The sequence below is a fragment of the Condylostylus longicornis genome, unplaced genomic scaffold, assembly GCF_029603195.1.
Source record: "Condylostylus longicornis isolate FDR11 unplaced genomic scaffold, ASM2960319v2 ptg000018l, whole genome shotgun sequence".
NCBI lineage: Eukaryota > Metazoa > Arthropoda > Insecta > Diptera > Dolichopodidae > Condylostylus > Condylostylus longicornis.
Genome location: NW_026577987.1, coordinates 2975689 through 3000437, shown reverse-complemented (window position 1 = coordinate 3000437; position 24749 = coordinate 2975689). Strand labels below are relative to the sequence as shown.

The 24749-nt window shown below is 26.6% G+C and overlaps 1 protein-coding gene across 5 annotated transcripts; it reads left to right on the top strand.

Moving 5' to 3' along the window:
* Nucleotides 1-1961: 1961 nt before the first annotated feature.
* LOC129606265 (protein charlatan) lies at nt 1962-24712 on the top strand. Of its 5 annotated transcripts, XM_055516492.1 has the most exons (8): nt 1965-2165; nt 17575-17804; nt 17861-18065; nt 18135-18318; nt 18493-19410; nt 19515-19640; nt 21119-21376; nt 22592-24702. In XM_055516492.1, exons 2-8 carry the CDS (start codon nt 17613-17615, stop codon nt 24342-24344), a joined length of 3636 nt encoding a protein of 1211 aa, XP_055372467.1. In that variant the 5' UTR covers nt 1965-2165; nt 17575-17612; the 3' UTR covers nt 24345-24702. The 5 variants fall into 5 exon arrangements, with proteins under 5 accessions (XP_055372468.1, XP_055372467.1, XP_055372464.1 ...); XM_055516489.1 differs by having other exon boundaries at nt 17861-18318; nt 22592-24698; XM_055516491.1 differs by lacking the exon at nt 1965-2165 and adding an exon at nt 10135-10157 and having other exon boundaries at nt 17861-18318; nt 22592-24698.
* The last annotated feature ends 37 nt before the right edge of the window (nt 24713-24749 follow it).

The window sequence follows — 24749 nt, the reverse complement described above, 5'->3', positions numbered from 1 at the left end:
GGTTTTGGGCACAAAAGTTGCAGCTAGCATTTTTTACAGCGGCGCAGCATAACTGAACATTAAAAAGAAATGTCTGCTAAAATTATCCGTTACCTAAGCCCGTTCCTTTTTAGGTTTTTTATACCGGATTTCTTCTATTGTAGAAGTCTGGAATTTTTCTAGCTTTTAGATACTAATAAAAAATTTTTTTGCAACTCCAGCCCCCTCGCATCTTTAGAAAAAAATGTTGAAAATCAAATCATATGAATTGAATAATATGATTTCATTACATATTTATTATTAGTATGTGGTGATGAGTCTTTCTAACAAAAATATTTGCATTTGTGTTTATGTTTTTCATAAATATACCCACACATAAAAACGGCTTTTTATCAAAATTTTTTAAGGGAAATTTTTAGTTTTCAGTTTTTTAAAAAGAATATTGGTTCAAGTCATCAATTATAATTTTAACCTTGGGTTTTTGTACCTACTTAAATATTTTCATATAATTTGTAACTTTCAGTATCAGTACATTTTTGTTAAGCACTGAAAAGTAAAAAATTTCCCATCCAAAAAACTGAAAAGGTGAAAAATAGAAAAATAAAATGTTCAGGTTTTTTTGTATGAATTTCTAAGTCTATATAGTGAGCTTAATCTACAATAATTACCTTAGGCGTCATAAAATCGAATGGTCTTTCATCTGCCACCAATATCTAAGCTTAAAAGTGTTCTTAAATATCTAAAAATGATAGTGCCAAAACTTAAACTTCACGATAAAATTGTTTCTGATATAATGCTCAGATATCTTTTTGGCCATTGGACAGTTCTTTTTTTCGTTTAAATTTTTTTTTTGTTATTTTGGATAAAATCATATAATGTTTATTAGATTTTAAACTTTTAAATTTGCCTGGTATAAAACTTGAAAAAACTTGAAAAATAGAAAGCAGTGACGTCATTTATCGCAAAGAAAAAGAAATTCTAATTTCAAAAAAACAAATAAACAAAAGGGAAAAATTGAAAAAAATTTAAAAAACTTTATAAAACACATAACAAACTCAAATTTCCAAATATTTACCAATACATACATAAGAAGAACATATGTTTTGGCTGCTGAAAGTTTTTAAAACACTAAATTTTACTTTATAAAACTTGAAAAAATTTTAAAAACTAGGAAAATTCCAACGTCATCATTTTAACTCATTTTCTCAAAAAGTACTCGTATTGTACCAAACACTTAGTATGGCAAAACTTTTTAGAGTTTTTTTAAGTTTTATAAACTTTCTTCTAAACATAAACGTCTTTCTGACAGACGTAAAATTTAGCACCGATTTAATACAACTTTAGATTAAGAATTAACCGTCACTACACTTTCACACAAAACACCATTCAGCCCTTTAAAATCAAATAAAAAGATGTAGTGGAATAAATACAAATTTTATTACGCGAAACAATTTACATAAAACAATGTTCCTACAGATGAACAACCATTTATTTTTCTTTTTTTTTTCATTTTTAAACTTCTCAAAACATTTCTGGAATGAAAACATCTTTTTCAAATAGATCCATTTGAAAGTTTCGCCCCCAATATTTTCTTTTTAATGTAAAATTAATAAATACGAGTATTTCATCAGCACCGGCGAAGATTTTAAGCTTTTTAATCTTTTGCAAACAGAAAAGTCTTCCTTTGTGTTGAGCTTTTCATTCTGCACAACGCTAAAAAATTGTTTTTATGTTTGTTTTTTGCTTAAGAAATCTGCATAAATGAAAAGGTAAGTAACTTTATTGATTTATTTCCAATTTATAATGTACAATTGTCAAGTATAGAAGTAAGAGTTTTATTTGTATCGTCCAGTTCTATATATTTTTTTTTGAATAATAAAAATAATTAAAAAAAAAATAAAAAATCTATTTAATTTATTTTTCAATAAGCTAAATGAAAATTTTTCTAAGAAGATATTGAAAATAAGTGAATAAATAAATTATTTTGTAATAAAATGAGTTTGAATAAAAATAATTCATATCGGATTTCTGAAATCTTGGATTATATATTTAATAAAATTTAATTAAAATATTAAAATGAATAAATGTATGTAAATATTATAAATTTATTACTCACCAGGTTCCTTCAAATAAAAGTTTAATTACCTATAACTTAAAAAACTAAGTACAACAAAATGCAATTAATGGTAAGTGTTTATAAACCAAAAAAAAAATATATATATATACATATATATATATGTAAATATACCTGTATTTTGTAAACAATATCAATCAGAGTATACAAACAAATTGGGAGTCCATTTAAAATTTTAGGAATACAATTTATAGCTTTGATTTTAAAATCGATATTTTGAATTTTTTGTTTTTTTCTTTTTTCTTTTTCATTGTTTTAAAACAGTCACCCACCCCTTTGAACGATTTTATAAATACATATTTTTGTTTCAATTCGATGATTATAAAATTATAAAAGTTGTTAAAAAATTTCTGTATATGTATGGAATTTCAATTGTTATATTATGTAGATAGAAATGTGAAAGTAAATGCCCCTCTTTATTTGTTCTTAAAGTTTTGGAAAAAACACACGATACCTACATAAAAAGCAGTAAACAAAACAATTAAATGCAGTTCAAGTTATATATACATATTATAGGTAATTCACTTACATATTTTACGTACAAAGTTAAAAAGAGCAACAAAAGGATCTGAGAAAAAAAACATAAAGTGCAAAATAGAAAGAGATAAAACAATGAATAGTAAAAAAAGAAAAGGATAGAAATATTAAATTAAATATAATAATAAAAAGTAAACTACTTTACATTTTAGTAAATCAGGAAAAAATAATGTTAAATGTCCCCCTCTCAGTTTTCTACACTCATCACAATTTTACTCTTGAAACATCTTCATTATATACACATAAATTTTATGGAATGCCTGGGCAATTTTAAATTTTTTATTTCGATTTTACTATCAATATCATTTATTTAATTACATACATACATATGTACATACATAATAAATTTATAATATTATATAGTCAATTAAAAATATATGTACATATATATATATATATATATATATATACATATTGTATACGTATGTATATAAAAGCAATAAAACATTAAAAATTTTGTATTACACACGCCCCAATTTTTATGGGGAAAAATAGGGGATGATTGTTTATTTATTTTATTAATTTATTTATGACGCATAGTAAAAGTGATGGCTAACAAGCTTTGATACCTGTTTCTACTTTTCAAAAATGTAATATACTCGTATGCATAAAAAAGGTTTTTTAACTTTTTTTCATGCCAAAACTTTCTTATATATAAAAATTTTTATAAAGTTATTCACTTTTGTTGTTATGTAACAGTTTAAAAGCTAAAATATATATGTATATATTCTGTGTTTTTCATTCTTAACCACAATATATCAATTTGACTCTTATATAATAAGCAGATAAAGTTGAAGAAAATAAATTATCACCTTTCTCCTACCGCAATTAAATATTTGATTAAGAATATTTTTACATTTTATTAAGAACATTATTAGGAATATTTTTAAAAGTACTCATATAAGACAAGCTTAATTATTATGAATTATTATGAATGAATTTTATTGCAATTATTCTTTATTTAACTTTTACATACAAGTTAAATAAAGAATAATGAGTCAGGATCTTAATTAATTTTTATGCTATTGTAGTTTCAATAGTTTCATAGTTTAGTGGAACTACACTAAAGTCCATCTAAGCTAAGACATAGAGGGTTTTCTTACAACCAGGCTTCGAAAAAAGAACTACATTGGAAATTAAAGTTCTAAGACGCACACGCTAAACAGAATGAAAATATTTTTTTTTAAGTTTAACGTAATCTGCAAATTCTGAAACTTCCAAATAATTAGTTGTTCGAAAATGACTTAAATGAAATTGTTTCGAAAATTAAAAAAACTTATAAATAAGTCTGAATTTGATAATTTGAAAATAAAAATTTTTAAATTTATAAGAAACCTCATCCGGTAGCGAAAATTTAAACTATATGCCTGCGCGCCATTTCTGAAACTTCTTTAATACGGAATGAGTTTGATAGCTGTGTTTAAAAAAAGCTTATGTAAATTAGAATTAAACAACTATGATTTTCAACTTTCATTAAAACATTTCATCATAGAAATATTTGAGCATTGCAACCATAATTTAATTCCCCAATCCCACTGTCAATCACAATGATCACTGTTTTGACCCATTCAACCAATATATGAAAATAAAAAATTAAAATTTTAAACTGAAATCGAATTAAAAACGTAACAAAACAAAATAACACAAATGTTTTTGAATGTTAACTCCGATTTTTAGTTTTACATTTCCTAGGAATTGGGTTGTCCGTCCACTAATCCGATTCCGTATTAAGAAAACGTCTTCAACTTTTAAAATATAAAGCAAAAAGATTAATAAAAATATATTATTATTCCTTTTAATTGATCCTCTTATTATTTAATTATTCTCATTACAATTTATTTCTGTATTACAGTTAATTTTCCAGATCCCTATTCCATATTCCCCTGCAGGCTAGCATATCTTTTTAATTAATTCCCTTTGACACGATTCCGATTAACACAAATTCCTTATTGTGTTGAACATGCCACTGCTTTCAATTCTACAATAGATGATTAATTTGTCCCAATAACTTTTGAAATTAAAAATAAAACTTAATTTTTTACCTTTTTTCTCAAATTTATTTTTCATTTAATATTCTAATAGGAAATAGAAGAAATCTGAACTGTAAGCTTTTTTAAAGTAACAAAAAAAGGCATATATGTAGATATATTATTTATTTTAGGCAATTTCTTTAGTTTTCTTATTCAACTCTTAAGATATTCTTGTTTTCTCTTAAGCATATGAAACCCTTACAATTACTTTAATTACAAAATAATGATGGTTTATATTAAAAAATTAAAATATGTATAAGGTTTACAAAGAGATAAGAAGGAAAAAGTAATGGCCAATTTTTTCGTTCTCTCTCGTGTATTAGCACAATATATATGTATGTAAGTATGTATAGTATTTCGTAACCTAAATTGTTAAAAAGAAATATGCACAGATTCATTTACTTCTATTTTATAATAAAAATTGTAGTACCCCCACTTCTACTATACTAAAACGTGCTTTATGATATTATATTATAAAAATTTCTCACCTTATTTTTCTATCCATTGTTTTATCAACACATTTATTCTTTTCATGTTCTTGTCTTTCTTCCTTTTTGTTTTTATTCATAAAATCGATACTTTATAGCAAAATTAATATAGATATATACATATTTATCAAATGTGAAAAACACAGCCATAGACAATACAAACATACAAATTAATTTTAACAACTGAATACATATACATTTTCAAATTTTTTTATTTACAAGCATTTAAAATAATAATAAAGTAAATCAAAATTAAGTAACCATTCTTCAAAATTTTGGCGAGGTAAAATTTAATTTTTAATTATTTATTCCAATTTCATTTGGAAAAAGGACTACCCAAATTAAACAAAAATATCTGAATACCTCAAATGAGCAAAGATTTTAATGCTCCTGAATAAAAGCAAAAATTTAGTTTAATTAAATTTGTATGTTATATTATTATAACTTATAATATAACATACCTAAGAGAACGAATAGCACCATTACACTATTTTGAAAGCTAAATTTAACACAATATCCCACTGAAAAATAAATTAATCAAAAGATTGTAGTTTTCAAGAGGCAAATCCTTTGAAAAAAGGAAAAAATTTTTGTATACATCGCAATTATATTTGCAACAGCTTAAAATATAGAAAATTTTCTTCACAATATTATTTTGCATACAAGATAGTTTTCATGTTTTCAAAATAATGTGTTTGTAATTTTAAAAACATTATGACTGTCTCTCACTTGAACAAAAAATATACACAGCCTTACGAAAGGACCAAATTTTGAAACTTAATATTACTTTAGTTTCCGAAGTCGGAACAAGATTTTTATACTATACTTAAACTCTATGGAATAAAATAAAGAACACAATACTTAAATATCAGTAAATAAAAATATTTTTGCAAGTATATTGTTAGTAAGAAGTTTCTTGTGCTTGAATTGAAAACATAAAAAGATCTGGGTAACGAGATTTAAAATTAAATTTATTAACAACTTTATTTAAAATGTCAGAAGGGATTCCATAAACTGAAAAATAACACGCCTTTTACCTAATTCCAGTAAGTCAATTATTTTAAACCTGTGCTCATAAAGAAGAAAGATGATGGGGTCTTTCCAAAGACTAGGACGTAGTGTAAACCTCACAAAAAATTTTTGAATAAACTCAATCCGGCAAATATATACTGCGAAACATATATTGAAGATTATGCCAAACAAGGCACGAGTCGAAGTATTTTAAAACATAGAAATAATTAAACTTCTTAAACCAGCGTTTAATGAATCCCAATATGAAGCTTGTTTTACCTATAATATTATTATTGTAGTTTATAAATGACAATTCCTTATGAAAACAAACTTGTAGGTCCATACATATCGACCCTATATTGATCACCTATATAGATTCCAATTATTTTTAGGTTATATTACTTGTGCAACTTTGTTAATGTACCTTTTTTTGATGATTTTTATGTCGTCAACATAAATCAACAGAAAAATTTGATACCTTTTAGCACACATTTTCACACAAAACTGAAAAAAAATACATTTATTATTTTTACTTACATATTTTTTTACTTACATATATTATATCATTAAATATTTTATTTTATAAATTACCTCAATATATATATGCCCGTTAAGCCCATTATAACTCGGACTACTATCTTATTTATGCTGTATGAAAACCGGCTTAAAGGCCGTAATATATGTGTATACTATTAAGTTTATTTTATGTAAAAAAAAGTTTGCTATCTCTTCAAGTTATTACAACTACTGTCCTGGTATATATAAGGCCACTAGAGAGAGCAACTCCAATTTCCCTTTTATGATTTTTGAAAAAATGTATAAAGTTTATATGAAGAAAAAACAAGTAAAAACGTTTTGTTGAAACGAATTATACCCTGCCCTGCACCTTGAGAATCTGAGTATGAAAACTTGATTTTGAAATATTTAGAATTAGCTTTAAGGGTTGTATGGCAGTTTCCACAAAACTTTCACGGATCAGACCTTTCCACAAAAATTTCACGGATATGTCTGAACTATAATTGAACCCATGTTTGCCAAGTCTCATGAATCTAACTTTCTTATTTTTCCAAATATTTAAAATTAGCTTTTGCAATTATATGACAGCTACCCGAACCTGTCAAGTCATTCCAAAAAGACTTCAAGAATATGTGTGACCTATAATTGGACACATAACTACCAAATCTCATGAACCTAACTAACCCATTTTGGAACGCATGTAAACTTTAATTGGACGCACGTATAAGAGACGAGTTTTTCAAGTGGTTGCAAATCCATACCAAAGTTAATATCCTTAATAATAAAGCTCACGTTGTACAAAATTAATTATTCCATAAAAAAAAATAAATTTTTTTTTAAATTGACATATACATATATTTACATATATGTATATGTATGTATCTATTGATGAGAAATAAAATAAATTTGGCTCAAACCAATGGTTTGTATTGTAGCACTTTTTCCTTCAACAAGTGAAAATACTGCTTTTTAAATACAGGCTATGTACACCTACCAAACTATTAAAATTATTTTCATTCATATACGAAACTATTCGTAGGGCTGCATATATTTAGGATGAACGATTTATCCAGTCTTTGAAAAAAAGCAAAAATTAATACAAAGAGGGGTTAACATAATGCTCAATTTTAAGGGTTAATTGCATGAGTTAAGAAAAATAATTATACTTTTTAATGTCATGGAATTTACCGTTAGCTTCTTGTGTTTATAGAAATTTGAAAAAGGTTGCCCTTTCGAAAATATAGGGTGTCGAAAATTCAAATCTTACAAATTTCAAGAGGCGATAACTTGAGAGGGGGTGGAGATGGAAAAAAATTTTTTTCTAACAAAATAAACTATTTATTAGTGTCTAACAATTGTCATTTTAGGGTTTAACTATAGTATGTCGCGATAGGAGAAGCAAACCACTGCCTTTCTGCGTTTGCAAAATTTGAAAAATACATGGTTTCATTGCAACAAGTAGTTAAAAAATCTTTGGAAAAGTGCTAAAAAATTATAACATTATTTTTAGAAATACGATTAAAGTACACAAGCGTTTAGATATTTAACAACGGTTTACAATATAACAAATTAGAAAGCGGTACATCTCTTGAAATCCCACCACTGACTCCAAATTTATTGTATGTACATATATATATATAAATGTTCTTACCACCTTCTGAATATCATCTTTCCCTTCTATTTTAGTTCTTTCTATTTACCAATTTTACAGAAAAAATAATACTCGAAATGAAAAGAATTAAGAAGAAACGGAGCATAAAAAAATCCAAAAAGCAAAAGCCTTTCCACATGTTCAAATTTTTTTTTTCGATCGCATTTTTGCTTTTTTTATGACCTGTTAACGGCAACATGCATACATACACCGTGCTAGCTTAGAAAGGACCCTTAAATAAAAACTGAAATTCTTTTTTTTTTTTGTAATTTTTCACATTGGTATGTAGCAATGAACATACAATGTATATATATAAAATATTTTTGTATATTGAATACAAGTACATTGTGATGTGATCAAAACTGTGAACAAAAACATAACCCCCTTAGAATTTCAAATATATATCTATGTATCTATGTATGTACTAAAGTAAAGAATATTGAAAAAATAATTTTTCTTTGAAGTAAAAAGATTCAAACTTCAGAGTCTTTTAGAGTTCATTTCATTTTAAATATTTCTACCCTATTTTGGCACCATACACTTACTATCGCTAATGCGATATGCAGGTAAAGTTTATATAAACAGTTTTAAGTCCCAATATGAACATTCTTACGCACATATGAATATTATGAATGTGTATGTTTATGCCATTCCATGTAAGGTAAATTAAAAAAAGAACGGAAAATAAATTAAGAAAATATATTTAGAGAATATTACTTCTCAAGTTAAAGGCTAGAGCTCACCCTCATCCTCATATCCTAGTTATGTTAGTGCTATTTGTTTTATCTTTTATTTTCTTTGTTCTCTCTGAGTTTCTTTTACAGTATCGTTTAATTTGTTGTTGCTTGTGTTTTTTCCAGTTTGCATACAAAATAATTTTTTTGCCTGTTTGCCTGCCTGCTTGATCATCATTATCTTCTGCCTTCCTGTGTTCAGTGTTGGGTTGTTGTGGGTTGCTTTTCTTGCTTGTTGCATGCAAGTATACTATAGTTAATCGAAGCCGGTTGTTGTTTTGTTATATTTTTGTTGTTTTTGCTTTTCTTTTTATTAATACATACATACATATTTACTACATTCTTATACAGTTTTATTTAGTTGGTCTTTTTTATGGTAAAAGTTGATTATATTGTTATATTATTTTTAAAATTACGGCGGGTGGGTTTCTTAACACATGTACGCACATTTATATTTATTTTTTTACTGTAGGTACGTACATATTTTAAATTTATGTATGTTGTATTGTATATCTAGCTAACGTTGAAGATATTAATGTAATAGTGCTTTATTATAAGTATTAAATCTTTCGGTCGACGGTCGGTGGGTTTGAATTGTATTACTGATACACCACCACAACCAGTCTTAAAGAATATTTTGTTGTGAACAGAAGTGGAAAAATTGTGAGACAGAAAAATTCATATTTTTAGAAAGAATATTAGAAAAAAGATTTTAAACTTATTTATGTGTAATATCAACAAATAAAGAAGAAAAATAATAATAATAAGGAGCAAACATTTTGCATTAAAAATATAATTAATTACCGAAATTATTAAAACAATGAAGTAGTGATGAAATTAGATTAGAATTTAAGTAGTGGGTATTTATCTAAAAGCAAAATTTTTAATAGCCTGATTGATATACCAGAAAATACAAAAACATAGTTTCTGAAAAAGAAAATATTGGATACCTACATATGAATATTTTCAATTTAATCGAAATAAAGCTATACTTTGGTTACATATACATCAATTAAACATAAAGGTTCATCAAAATATCATCATAGGAATACATATTATTAAACATATCATCAGAAGGTAATACTTGTATAAAATAAGCAATTATAATTTGTCACAAGTATGAGTATCCTATTTAAGAACTAATGTTATTTGCATGTACATATATGTATATATGTACATGCATATACGCATAAATATATTTAAATGCTTTGAATTAGTGTGCCCCAAATCGGTGTTTAGAAAGCATTAAATAAATGGATATGTTGTTATTGCATAACGGTTAGGTTTGTAATATTCCTAGATGCATACTTGAGCTTACACTTCTTCTAAATTTAAATGAGATTAATTTTAGAACAGGTATTACATAAATTTATAAATTGAAATAAAATACGATTTCAAAAACTTACGACACAATTTCGATTCACATTCACTTTAAAATTTTGAAAAAGTTTTTAAATACTTAAGGTATAAAATGTTATTAATTTTTGATACAATTCGATTAATTATATACTCCCTTCATTTCATAGTACACCAATTAAATGATTTTTTATACAAATGGATTTCTCCTTTCCCCGCATAAAAAAATTAAAGAAGAGTTGGCGAAAAATTAATTGGCGACTGTTTTACAATTATATTACTAAGCAGTAAGTTACTCACTCAAGAAAGCATATCACTTTTTACCTAACAAATTACTTTTACACTTATCAGTCAGTGTCAATTAAAACTAAAAATTTAATCAACTTTGTTTATTTTTTTCCTTTTGGAGTTTGCAAATAATATCATACTTGTAAATAAAATGAACCAGGATTGAAAGAATACCTAATAATTAAACCAAATGCATTTCATATTATACAAATTGTGAATTGTTCTGCCAAATGAAATAGATTTCTTTACCTGTAGTTTTATTAAACAACCTACAATTTACCCTTGCTCTTTTCATACTTGTATACATATGTACATACCCTAACACCATATTCAATAACCTTAATGTGTTATTGATAACGGCTAGACATGAATGTAGATTAGGTAAAATTAGTAAATTTTATTTTTTTACTTTTTAAATAATGATACTCCATAACCAACCTTATTTTGGTGTTTTTAACATCAATCCATTTCTTAATTTTAAAATTCTTAATATATACATATATATGTATATACAACATAAAAATATGTGCACGTTATGACTTGTGTACATTTTATAAACGTGATGAAATGATCACCATATGTATCTTGTGGATGTGTATGTACACATTTTTTTTATATACACTGCCCGGTGGGCTACCCAACATTTTATTAAAATTAATACCTTTTTTAAGGTGATACTAATTTATAGGTTTTACCTAAATTTTTGATCATCCTACACATTTTTAACTTTTATATATAAATGTATAGCATATTTAAGGTATCGTAAATATTTATTATACAATATTTGTAATATATACCTATATTCTTATAGATACATTTTCCCATTATACATATATGAATGTACGTGCATTCTTATGTGTACATATACAATTCCGCATTTTTAGTTTATCAAGTTAGCCTTTTCTTAATAAAAGAAATTTCGTTATTAAAATCGACGGATGCAAATATGTACAACTGTTTTAGGTGCACTTCCAACTTTGCAAGTTTCCCAGTCACATGTATGTATACATTTTTATGGATCTACTTTTAACAGAAATTTTATACAAAAAAGAAGATTACTAAATATTGTTGACCTTGAATCCAAAACGCAGTAATACACAATTCAGCTATTTACAGTTATGTTATTACATTTTGGAAGTTAAAGAGTATTTCTATTTGCAATATTTAAGTTTCTACCTTTTAAGCTGTTAAGATGCTTGTTGTTTAGGTTTTTGCTAATGACATGAAATATTTTGGATATTGTTAATGAAGTAAAGAGCCTAGGTGTCATTTGTGATAAACATTTGTCATATTCGTGTAATAATATCGATTGAACACACTTTATGTAAAATATATGAACACCTCATTATGTAAAATATATTTACATATAGAATTCAGCTTAAAAAATTTTGTTAAATATATCTTACGTCAATTTGATTCGAGACTTATTTTGTTCTTATGAAGATAATTGCATATTCATAGATTTGGAAAGTCATGTTCTTAGAAGAGAGCGCACGTGTTTAACTTTAGCTTTTTATGTTTCAAAAGAAAAAAATTAAATGCTCTATTTGCTAAGTAAAAAATTTTCTCTAAGATGTCCAGTGAATGGAATTAATTTTTTTATTTCTATTGGACTTTCCATTTTTTTATTCCAGCAGAAATCAAAAATGAGTAGTACTTTAAAGTAATTTACAATATTAAATTGTTGTGTAACTAAAACAAATGTATGTATGTACCAGGTAACAAGTTCTATCACTATGCTCTTAAAATATATATACAATGTATATTTACTAATGTTAAGTTCAATTATGTTAGCTTAATTCCACACTTTATTTATAATTCTAACAAAGCTAATTTTTATAACGGCTGTATGGTATTATAACTACTTCAATTATAACATAAATCATAAATTTTATCATAATTACGTAGTTCTCTAAAAGATAAACAAAAATTAACAAAGAAATACTTACCTTTTGAAATGTATTTATAACGTGGCGAACGCAATGTCGCATTGGAAATGGGTTAGACAAAAATTTTTATTAGGTGATGATCAGAGCTCATTTTTCTATGTGTTTTCAATCGATTTTCACAACCATAGTTTTAAGTTTATCCAAAAATTTCTGAAGACTTTACAAATGTTTTATAGCATTATCTAAATCGCTTTTAAAACCATACTAAATATTGTGAGAGTCACAAAGAATACTCAAAAATTTTGCAAAAATAGTAAAAAAAAAAATATCTCTATCGTAATACTTTGAAAACATAAACATTAAGAATTGTTTTTGTAATTTTTTCCGATTGCAAAATTTCGAAAAAGCTTCAGTTTGGTGGCCTGATAGATATATGTACATATGTATATGTATGGCATTAATTTTATGATGTAAAACACTTTACATATGTATGTCTTACGTTGTATAAAAACATTTGGTCTAATAGCAATTTCATATAATATATCAGACAATGGTTGCTTAAATCTACAACTAAACATCTTGCCAAAAAGGCGTTATTAAATAATTAATATTAAAAGTTAATTAGAGGGAGTAGAAAAATCATGATATACATAATGAGCAGACTAGAACCAAAAACAATGGAAGACTGTAAGCATAAAGACAGTCAATATACCTAAATGTGATTAACATGTGATGCTTGCTTGTTTCTTTTAATTTAATTTTCAAATTTAATGTATAAATACAATGAATATGAAGGCAATTAAAGAATAAAATGAAGCCAAATAGATTAATTATTTCTTTTAGATTATAATACGAAAATAATGCAGCTAAAATTAAATTTTCTTTTAAATTGCATTTATTGCGAAATACATAAGCTTTTTATGGGTATGTGCGTAAACAATTACATAGTAAGCCAAATGTAAAAATAAAGCGTGAATAAAGTGTTCATAAACTTACTCAATTCATTATCATTTCACTTATTAATTAATATATGTACATATGTACATGGTAGTATGTTTATCACAAGCATAATTTACATTATTCAATTTTTCCCTTTACTCATAATTTCACAGTGTAAAAAAATACTAGTGTAATTTTTTTTATCATTTATTTTTCTTTTTTTTTGAGATTTTGTTCAACAAGTAGGTATACAAGCATAAATATACATACATACTATGTTTAGGATTGCATTTTCCTTCTTCTAATTTAAAATAACAACAAACCCAGAAAAATCACAACAAAACTGAGATAAATAATAAAAAAAATTAACAAAGCAAAAAGAAATTCATCCCATCCCAAATTCATATGATAAGAAAAACAGAATATGTACCAGATTTGTGTACTACTAACTTCAAAACCTAAAAGCAAAAAATTCCAAAAATAAAAACCCAACAAAGCAAAAACCTAAAAAGGAAGAAATCAACAAAAAAAACCGTTCTTCGTCTACGTACACACATATCATTCGTATACCCATTGTATAATATTGAGTACATATAATATTATTGTTGTACATATTATTATAGGCGTTTAAGAAAAAAAGTTGGTTGCCGGTAGACAGAGCAATAAAATGCATGCATCAAAATCAGACCCTCTTTCATAGGAAAATATTAAATATTACATATACAATCTACTTATATTTGGATGTATGTATGCATATAAATTTTCTGTTTTGATATTGTATTTAACTATACATACCTTGACATAACAAAAATATCAAAAAAAGATATGTCTGTCAGCCGTGATACATACGCATATGTAAACATAAAATTTGTGAGCAATACATAAATTCACGTACCCTAAATTAATCTGAATGTTTAATTTTTTAATCATTTTTTCAATACATACAAATAATTTTGATATGTACATGTACATATACCCTACAATATTAATTTTTTAATATGTACATGTAAGTATTTCTACATATATATATCTAACGTCAGATTTCTTAAATAGTTGGTTTATAGTTACATACATACGTACACAGGAGTACAGGATGCGTCCATGTACATGACATCATAATCTTATGAATTTATAAATAACCAGGAGACGTTGCACAGCACAACAGACGTACATCCTTGTTCATATAAGGTATGCATACATTCATGTGCACAAACGTACATATATAGTGTACAGGGTGATTCAGTAAGGTATACAACAACATACAAAATGTTAACGGTTTTTAGAGTGATATTGGAATAAGAATCAAACATGATGACATTTTTTTGGTTTTTAGCACTTTTCCAAAATATTTTTGTAAAAAGGTCCTTATTACTTTCACTCTGTCCGCCCGTCCGTTCGTGGACATGTTTACAAAACTTCTACACCCTTGTGGATAGAAAGCTGAAATTTAATATGTACATACATCTTTACTTGAAATTTATTTCCGTAGAAGAAAATTTTTACCTATCTCTTCCCCTCTAGAAGTTATACCCCCCAAATTCAGTGGCTTGCTTCTCCTATCGCGGCATACTACAGTTAACTTTAAAAGCACAAAATGGACATTCAAATTTACTGGTATAGTGTTATCTAAAATCCGTTTTTTCCAAATTTTTGATGTGGTTTTTTTTTTCTAGATCCCAGGTTGTAGGAGAATGAAATTTAGCAACTTTTATGTACTGATAAATAGTTTATTTCGTTAGAAGAAAATTTTTTTCCATATTGATATTTGTAAAAATTGAATTTTTGACGCCTTATATTTCCGAAACCGCAAGCTTTTTTAAATTTCTACAAACGCAAAAAGCTAGCGGTAAATTCCATGACATTAAAAAATATAATTAATTTTCTTAACTCATGCAATTAACCCTTAAAATTGAGCATTATGTTAACCCTTCTTTAAATTAATTTTTATTTGGAGTATACATAGATTGTTTTTAAAAACCGTATTTTCACTTGTTTCTACAATACAAACCATTGGTTTGATCCAACTTTATTTACATTTTATTATTGTCTTTTAAATCTTGACATAGAAATGGTTTTTGTGTTATATCTCCTGTACCATAAAAGACTTTTTAATGTATAATGATTTAAATTAAAACTGGCGGAAAAGCCAAAATTTCATAAAAAAAAATTCGAAGTTTCAAAAAATTTCGCACAAAGTTATTAGGTTGGAAAAAAATATAAGAAGGAAAAAATTAAATTTTTTCCAAATGCTATTTATACCGAAAGTACATAATCAAGTAACATGTTTATTTTAAGCCCTTTACTAGGCCTTTTAGAAACTGTTTGTTTGAAGCCCTTACCTTTTTCAGAACAGAAGTTATATTCAAATAAATATGGATAAGTAGAAAATTTTAAAAATTCGTTAAAATCCGTATATCTCGGAAACCCTTGAGACTTCGCACTTAGTCCGGAACAAGAGTTTTACCCATTTTCGACCCTCTAACCAATGGTATATGCGTTGTTGTATACGTTTCTGAGTCACCCTGTATATAATTTCACTCAACATATTTTATTATTTCTTGAAGTTACCCTAGGGAAAATGAAAAAGAGGATTGGTAGTAAAAAGTTTACATTCGCGAATTAATGCCGGCTTTTGGACGTGCTGTAGTCTATGGGGAGAAATTTTTATTCCAAAATTAAAAAGATAAAATTTCTTTACACTATTTAAAGCTGGAACCTGAAGTTATTAAGCTACACAATGCGTTTATATTTGTAAAGTAGATTTTACAGAAATAAAGTATTAATAATAAAGAAAATAATAATAATTATTAATGCAAAATTTTAACATATCCATAGTCAATTATATGTATATGTACATGTTCAACTTATTTTTAAAATATTTGACTTAAAAACATTTACTTGCATTCTCATTAGAAGCTACTTTTATTTATTTATGAAAGTAATATGCATATAACAGTTCTGAAGGGAAAATAAAATGAATGCCCGAAACTGGGACAGTTCTGAACCTTAACTTCTTAGTTAAGCTGACATCGAAGTTATCTCGAAAAAATTTCAACCTGGCACAATGTGTTTAAAAGACAAATGTGGCAGATTGTAAAATTTATAAAATGGTTGGCGTTGTAACGATAATACAACGTATTATTTTCACAATTAGGTGAAAATAATATGTTGGTAAATAAATACTTAAGGTGTCATGAAATGGGTTGCAAACATTTGCTCAAATGTTTTCCAATCATAACCCAATCTAAAATGTTTATCACATTTCGTCTCTCTTTTATTTTATCTTATCAAGATTATTTTAAATTTGAAAACGGATCAACATGTACTATAACGGATCGACTTATACATTTGCACATACGTGTATATGTTTTTATTTCAGATCAATATTTCTCAGCGCTACAGATAGGTAAATTTGTAATACCTTCCGAACATAGCTTGTTCGGGTTTTGCATATATATATATATGTATATCTACAAAATGTAGTATTACTTCAACAGATATTGTATGAAACACGACACTTTCGTCTTCTTAGGGAAAAGCAACATATCTCACACATTTTTAAATTTTCATGAACAATAAAAACCTAATTTAAAGAAACTCTTTGCGCTACGATCAATATTAGGGAAAAGATTGGTAACAAAAATCGATCTTGTATGATTTGATAAAATAAATGAGTAGTTGGTAGTGACATAGCTCATTTTTAAGGTTCTTTTACCTTATTTTTATAAATGTAAGAGTATATGTGTATGTAAGTATATTACGATTTTGTTACACGATGAAGAAAATAAAAATGCACATACATACATATAATGAAAAAAATATGATTTTTTCATTGTTTTACTTCATTATTCAGAAGAAAAATTTTCCAAATATGCACATATAAATATTAAAACCATTTAGTTTTTCCTATATTCTATATTTCTGGATCAACTCAAATTTTTTTTTGTAAAAGCACACATATTATATTATATTACTTACATACATATGTATGTAATTTATTGTTTTTTATTTTTATTTTCAAGAATTTCATAAAATTGCAAATTTATTTTAATGCAAAATTATGGCAACATTAATACCAACAAATCAGCCTTCAAATGTAGAGGCTGTCTACGAAGACATGTTCAAGGAAATAACACGCAAATTATACGGTGAAGAAACTGGAAATGGTTTGCACACGTTAGGCACACCTGTCGCACATGTTGCAACAACTGGGCCTACAGCGCCAGAGGGCGAAAGATCTTTCACGACTCTGGTAACAAAACAAATTATATTACGATTTAAAAGATTGACTTAAAAATTAAATTTTAGATATCAGATCGTAACTTAAACACTATTGATTATGAACAACAGCAACAACAACAATCACAACAGCAGCAAACCCAAATTACTCAACATAATAATGGACTAATAGAAACGGCTTCAACGACAAACCCGCCTAACTTCAAAAGTGAAGATCATTTAACAACCGCTTTTGGATTGGCTGCCTTAATGCAGAATGGATTTCATCCAGCAAGTAATCTAATACCAAAAGTTATAAATACTACAGGTGCTAATTCAACAAACTCAACAATTCAATCGACAGTATCAGTCAATAATGGTAACAATAACAGTGACAGCTCAACAACGGAAGTCGGAAATAATAATGATCAACAGCCTCAGCAACATCAAAGTTGGAATAATCCCAATGATCACTTGCTTCAACAATGGCAAACTGATACCAAGCCTGTTACTTTTCACACTCCAATAGTTTCACCAAAAAATCCCAAGTAAGTTAAGATAGTTTTAAATTTCGTTATAATTATGTAAATATGTATGCACTTCATTATTTTTAATTGAAGAATTCACTTTTAACACATTATAGAGTTTGTGCTCAAATTTTTTCATTTTGCACATTAAAATTTAATAAAAATAATTTTATTTCGTTTTTACAATTCTTTTAGATTAAACAAAAATAAAAATTCAATCCAAGATATTCAATTTCAAGCAGGAACCTCATCGCAACCTAACACTCAAGTGATTCCTCTACCAAAAAAAAACAAAAATAACATACAAAACACCGTATCAAATCAACAATCTCAGCAACCACCAGTCCAAAAACGATATAGTTGCACTCATTGTCCATATTCAACAGATCGGCGTGATTTATATACCAGACATGAAAATATTCATAAAGATGAGAAACCTTTCCAATGTTATGCTTGCCTTAAGCAATTTAACCGCGCCGATCATGTTAAAAAGCATTTCCTACGTATGCACCGTGAGTTAACCTACGATATAAGCAAAACGAGGCGAAACGTTAATAATAATGCATCAAATAACAATACAGCTGTTGATAATAACAATTGTACAAATAATACAAATATAAATACATCTCCATCACCATTGGTTGATCAAAAGCCTATAAATTTATTTAATTCAGAATTAAGAAATGTAACAAACAATAGTTCTTTAACTGAACACTTCCTAAATACTCAAAGAGTTCTACATCAAGCCTCAAGCTCAAGTATAGCACAGACAATAGAAAGCGTTGCTACAGCAACTGAATCACAGATCCAAATCCAGGTAAAACAAGAAAAAATTTCCAATGATGAAAAATCGCCCAGTAAAATAAAACCCCAAAGAGAAAAACGATTTACATGCTGCTACTGTCCTTGGTCTGGTGCTGATAAGTGGGGTCTAAAAAGACATCTAAATACTCATACAAAGCCGTTTGTTTGCATGTTATGTGATTACAAAGCTGCGAGATCAGAACGTCTAGCAACACATGTTCTTAAAGTGCATAACAAAAAAGCATGTAATAAGTGCTCATTTTTAGCTGATACACAAGAAGAATTTCAAACACATTTGAATGAAGTTCAGTAAGTAATTGAAACGATAAAAATTTTAATCTAAAAATCTAAAAAACACTTACATAGCTACATTAAAAATTTAAATGTACTTTCAATTTATAAAATTTTTGTAGTCCGCATGATAATCGACCATCTAGAAGTAGTAGTAATAACTCTAATGTTCTACGAGCAATAAGTTCGAATACCAACAACAATAACAATCAAATTAACAATTTTAATAACACTAACAGTTCTTTCGGGTAATTTAATATTCATCTGTTTTTATTCAAATGCATGAACAAATGCTTTCTTTTTTTTTTATTTTTCAATTTAGATTTTTTTAGCAATTTAATATTTGTGTAATAAATAAAAATTAAACTTTAATATCCACGTGCTATATGAACTAACATTGGTATTAATAAAAATTTATAAAAAAAATTGTATTTGAATATTGATTAAGAAAAAGTCAATATTTCTTCTAAATTATTTTCGCTCAACGATTAGAATTGCGAAGGGCGTGAAAAAAATATTAGATTAAAATTTACATTAACAATTTCCGTACGTCGGTACTACTTAGTAAAGTCATAATGTATCAAAAAAAAACTAATTTTATAATAATAATTTTTATCGAAATAAAAAGTAATTTTAAATTTGTAGTTTTTTAAAATAATTATACAATTATAAATTTTATACACTGGGTCAAACCAATGTATGTAATGTAGCATTTTTCTTTTTAAAAAGTGAAAACACTGCTTCTAAAAGCAACCTATGCACCACATTATTAAAATTACTTTCTTTCATATACGAATATAATATTTCAAAAATTGCATTTATTTAGGATGATTAATGTATGCAATCTTTGAAATAAAACAAAAAAAAACAAATTTAAAGTGGCATTAACACAATTCTCGAATTTAAGAATTAATTGCGTGACTTTAGAAAAAATAATTATATTTTTTATATGGCATGGCATTTACCATTAGTTTTCTGCTTTTTTGGAAAACCCTTGTGATTTCGGAAATAAGAAGCTACTAAAAATACAAATTTTACAAATTTCGAGTGGCGATAACTTGACAGGACGTGGAGGAAAAAATTTTTCTTCCAACGACCATAACGAAATAAAAAATTTCTCAGTGTCTAAAAGCTGCTAAAATTTTAGACTCCTGCAACCTGTGATCTAAAAGAAACGATATCAAAAATTTGGAAAAAACGGATTTAAGATAACAGTCAATTTTAACGACCATTTTGTTTTTTTTAAATACAAATATGGTATGCCGTGGTAGAAGAAGCCAACCATCAGTTTTCTGCGTTTGCAAAATTTAAAAAACGTTTCTGGTTTTGCCTCAATAATTACTTAAACAATTTTTAGAACTTTGGGGGCTATAGCTTTTACGGACGATAAAAATTTTCTACGGAAATAAGTTTCTAGTAAAGATCTATGTATAATGAAATTTAAGCTGTCTAACTTCTAGGTTGTAGAAGTTTTGTAAATATGTCCAGGGATGGAAAGACGGACAGGGAAAAACTAATAAGCCTTTTTTCCCAAAAAATTTTTGAAAAGAATAAAAAGTAATTTTTTCTATCGCGTTGTTCATATAATCACGTATCTACTCTTATTTTTAATAAATCACAATTTATTTATAAAAAATTTTGAATTTAAAATTTCCTTAAGAATATATTAATACATTAATACATTTTTTTCTTATGTGTATAAAATTAAATAAATTCTTAACGATAGAAATGTTCAAAATAACGGAATTTATAGTAGTAACATCAATAATAGTAACGAGTTAAATGGTATGAATAACATACAAAGTTTAATCACGAATCCAACAACAATGGCAGGATGGCGCATAGGTCCAAACGGCTCACTAATACCACCTTCCCACTTAACTGAACCAAATGGTTTAAATAGCAATCCAAGCCAAAAACGCGGAGCGGAGAGACTCTTTTCATATCTAGAAGCTGATGGTAGTGATCCAGAAGACTATGCTCGGTATTTGAAAAAATCATACATATTATATACAGCTTTTTATTTTTTATATTTCTCACTCTTTTTATTTTGCACGTTATTTATAGAGTAAATTTTATTTTATGTTGAATGACTTTAAAATAGGCTTGGGTTTTGACTGACTTCTTCACTGTTGATAAGCCTTTACTTGACAGTATTTAATAATCTGCCAACAAAACGTGAATTCAACCAGATCAAAAAATGTAATCTTTATAATAAGCTAATTTAAATTTACATTAAATTACAAAACATTGATGTTAAATAATGCACTTTTTTAAACCGGTAAATAGACTTTGAAATAATTTCAAAGTGAAGCTACCTCATTTTGATTTACCTGTCATTCCATTAACAATTTCTCTTGCCTTATTTTAGATTCTGAATTACTTGTAACGGAACTGTAGAAAATGTTCAACCATAGAATGAATACATAGTAATCACTAAAAAAAAAAAAAATTACATTCTTATTAAAAATTAGTGTTACCATCTGGATTTTGCTTATTACGATTAGGTTTGTTAGTCATTCACAGCTTCAAGTTAAAAACAAAAATAAAAGCAACTTCTTGTTTTAATATTTCGTAAATTTGAGTCAATAATGATCTAAATTATTATTGTAACGTATTTTTTCGAAGTTAGTGAGGTTAATCTTATATTCGATATGTAGAAACGATAATTATGCTAAGAAATAACTAAATTAAGTAAGGCTTTCAAATACAGCGAAGTGAAGCATACGTAATAACATAAATGCGGTAAAAAACTTTTGGTCCAGCTTGTCATTGACGTTTTTTGTTAACCTTAGCAAAAAAATTGAATGTATGGTCAAATAGTTTTTTTGAAAATTCAACAAAAATTAACATTTTAAGTTAATTTGTGTTAAGTTTGCATAATAATATTTAATTACAATGGGTATATGTAATTAAATATTATTATGCAAATCCTTTCTTTTTTTTACTTTCATTTTTTTACTTTATCAATTTTTACTTAATCCTTTCATGCATATACTAACATAATTACATAATGTACAATATTGGTGTGTTATTATATTTTTATTTTATATACCTCTGCATACAAATTAATTCACTTTTTACTTTACATAGCTTATTATTTTTTTTTATTTACTAAAACTTTCATTGTTACATTAACATAACACAATAATTGTTCAAGTTCTGAATCTAATTGAGACATTTTCCTATTACTTTTTAGCCAACTCAAAATGGAAGCAATTAGTCGAAATACAACCTCAGTCGCTCAGGATTTTCATAATGCGGGAGGCGTTGTTAATCGTAATTATAAAAAGTACATCCAAAAAAATAATGTTTGTCATAAATTAGAAGAGAATAATACCAACAGCATAAGCATGGATAACAATGTTAATTCTCAAGAAACCACATTTAATTTGCAGCATCAAATGAATCTTAACAATTTGAATGAACAACCAAATATAACAAGCAATAACAATTGCTTTATAAATAAAATTAAAAACTCAAATGAACATGATTTCAAAATTGATAGCTTTGATTCGGTAATAATGGCAAAAAAATTCAACGAATTATCCAGTGAACAAAAGAAGGCGATGCTTGATCAGTTAAATAAATCGCCTCCCGCATTTTTATTAAGTAATTGCACGAATTTGACTAATTATAAAGAACAAAGCAGTACGGTATTGAATTTAAGCAAAACAAATAACAGCAGTGTAACTATTAATACAAGCCCCGTTAAAACTCAACCACATCGCCTTGAAATAAATCAAAACAATAAAGAAAACACAAACTCAATATTTGCTAATATGGAGTACCAAAATTTGAACAAATTAAATATACAATTCCAAAACTATATCAAAAATATCATAAATAAATATTATGCTGAAACACCGCTTTTATATTCAGCGTCGTCATTATCACCAACACCTTCATCATCATCATTATCAACAGTAGCAGCGTCCACTTCAGTAAGCAGTTTAGGAAAAAGTCCCAACAAAAATTTAACGAATTCTTTAAATGAGAATATTCAATCAGGTAATAAAACCGAAACAGAAAATTACATTGAATATTTAAAAAACAAAGAAGATATTACATTAATAGTTCAACCAAAGAAAGCAAAATTCGCAACGAAAATTATAAATAATGAACCCGAAAAACCAAGCATTGAAATATTATTAGCACCAAAAAAGAAAATTAATGAGCTATATGTTAATTCAAATATTTGTAATAATATTATCACGTCTGATAAATTATCGGAAGAAGTTACAAATTTAGAATTCAACCAAGACAAGAAACAAACCTCGCTTAGCATTACACAAAATAAGACAGCTTCGAAATTACAAAATATATATCAAAATATTAAGAAATTACCAAAAGTTGAAATTGTTTCAAACAAAACAAATAAATTATCATGTCGAAATAGCGAAATAAAATCTCCTGTAAAATTTCGACAAAATAGTAAAAAAGCATGTAATTCCATCAGAAAACGAAAACAGGCTCAACCAAAAAAGTTTTTATACACTAAAGACAATGGAACAGTTGAGTCTGAACACAAGTTTCCCATCACTTTTACTGCAATTGGACAACCATTAGAATTATTTAAAAAGAATATTCAAAAACTTAATAATATTGGGGTCAAAAAGTGGAAGGTTTCAAAAATTTATGATCCAAAACAAGTTATAAATAGAATGTCAAAATTACGTGATAGACACATGCGAAAATTAGTGGACGAAAAACGCATTTGTGTTTTATGTAACGGAAATCAAATAGCTAAACCAAAATATCAGCAAAATTTCTCGTCAAACTTTCAAAATGAAATAATTTTCCCCTACCATACAAAGCGATCACTTCGCCTTCATAGAATGTGGAAACATACAAACTGGATGCTTGGAACACCTAACATCAAATGCAGCAAATGTAAAAAATGTTTTATAAAAAAATATAGCTTACGGATACATAACATGTTAACGCACTAAAAACTTAAAAAAAACATGTGCCCTTGTTTACAATACAAACAAAATCATACAATAAAAACCCATTTAATGTTAAAAACCAAAAATGAGACATTAGTTTAAGGCAAAAGAAAGAAGAGTTAAGGAAAAACAAAAGCTTTTTGTAGATCTCAAATATTCTATAAGATTCACAGTATATCAGATATAAATTCTTCTTATACTTCTTATTTAGATTTTACATTGCCTATTTTGTATATTTAATATTATACATGTATGTATGTACATATATGTATCATTCATAATTGCCTAAAAATTGGTTTAAAAATTTTCGTTTATTTAAGTGCCTACTTTCAAGTTACTTGATATTATTTCACTGTCAAATTTGATTATAGAATATATTTTTCTTTGGTACCTGATTTTGTTCAAATT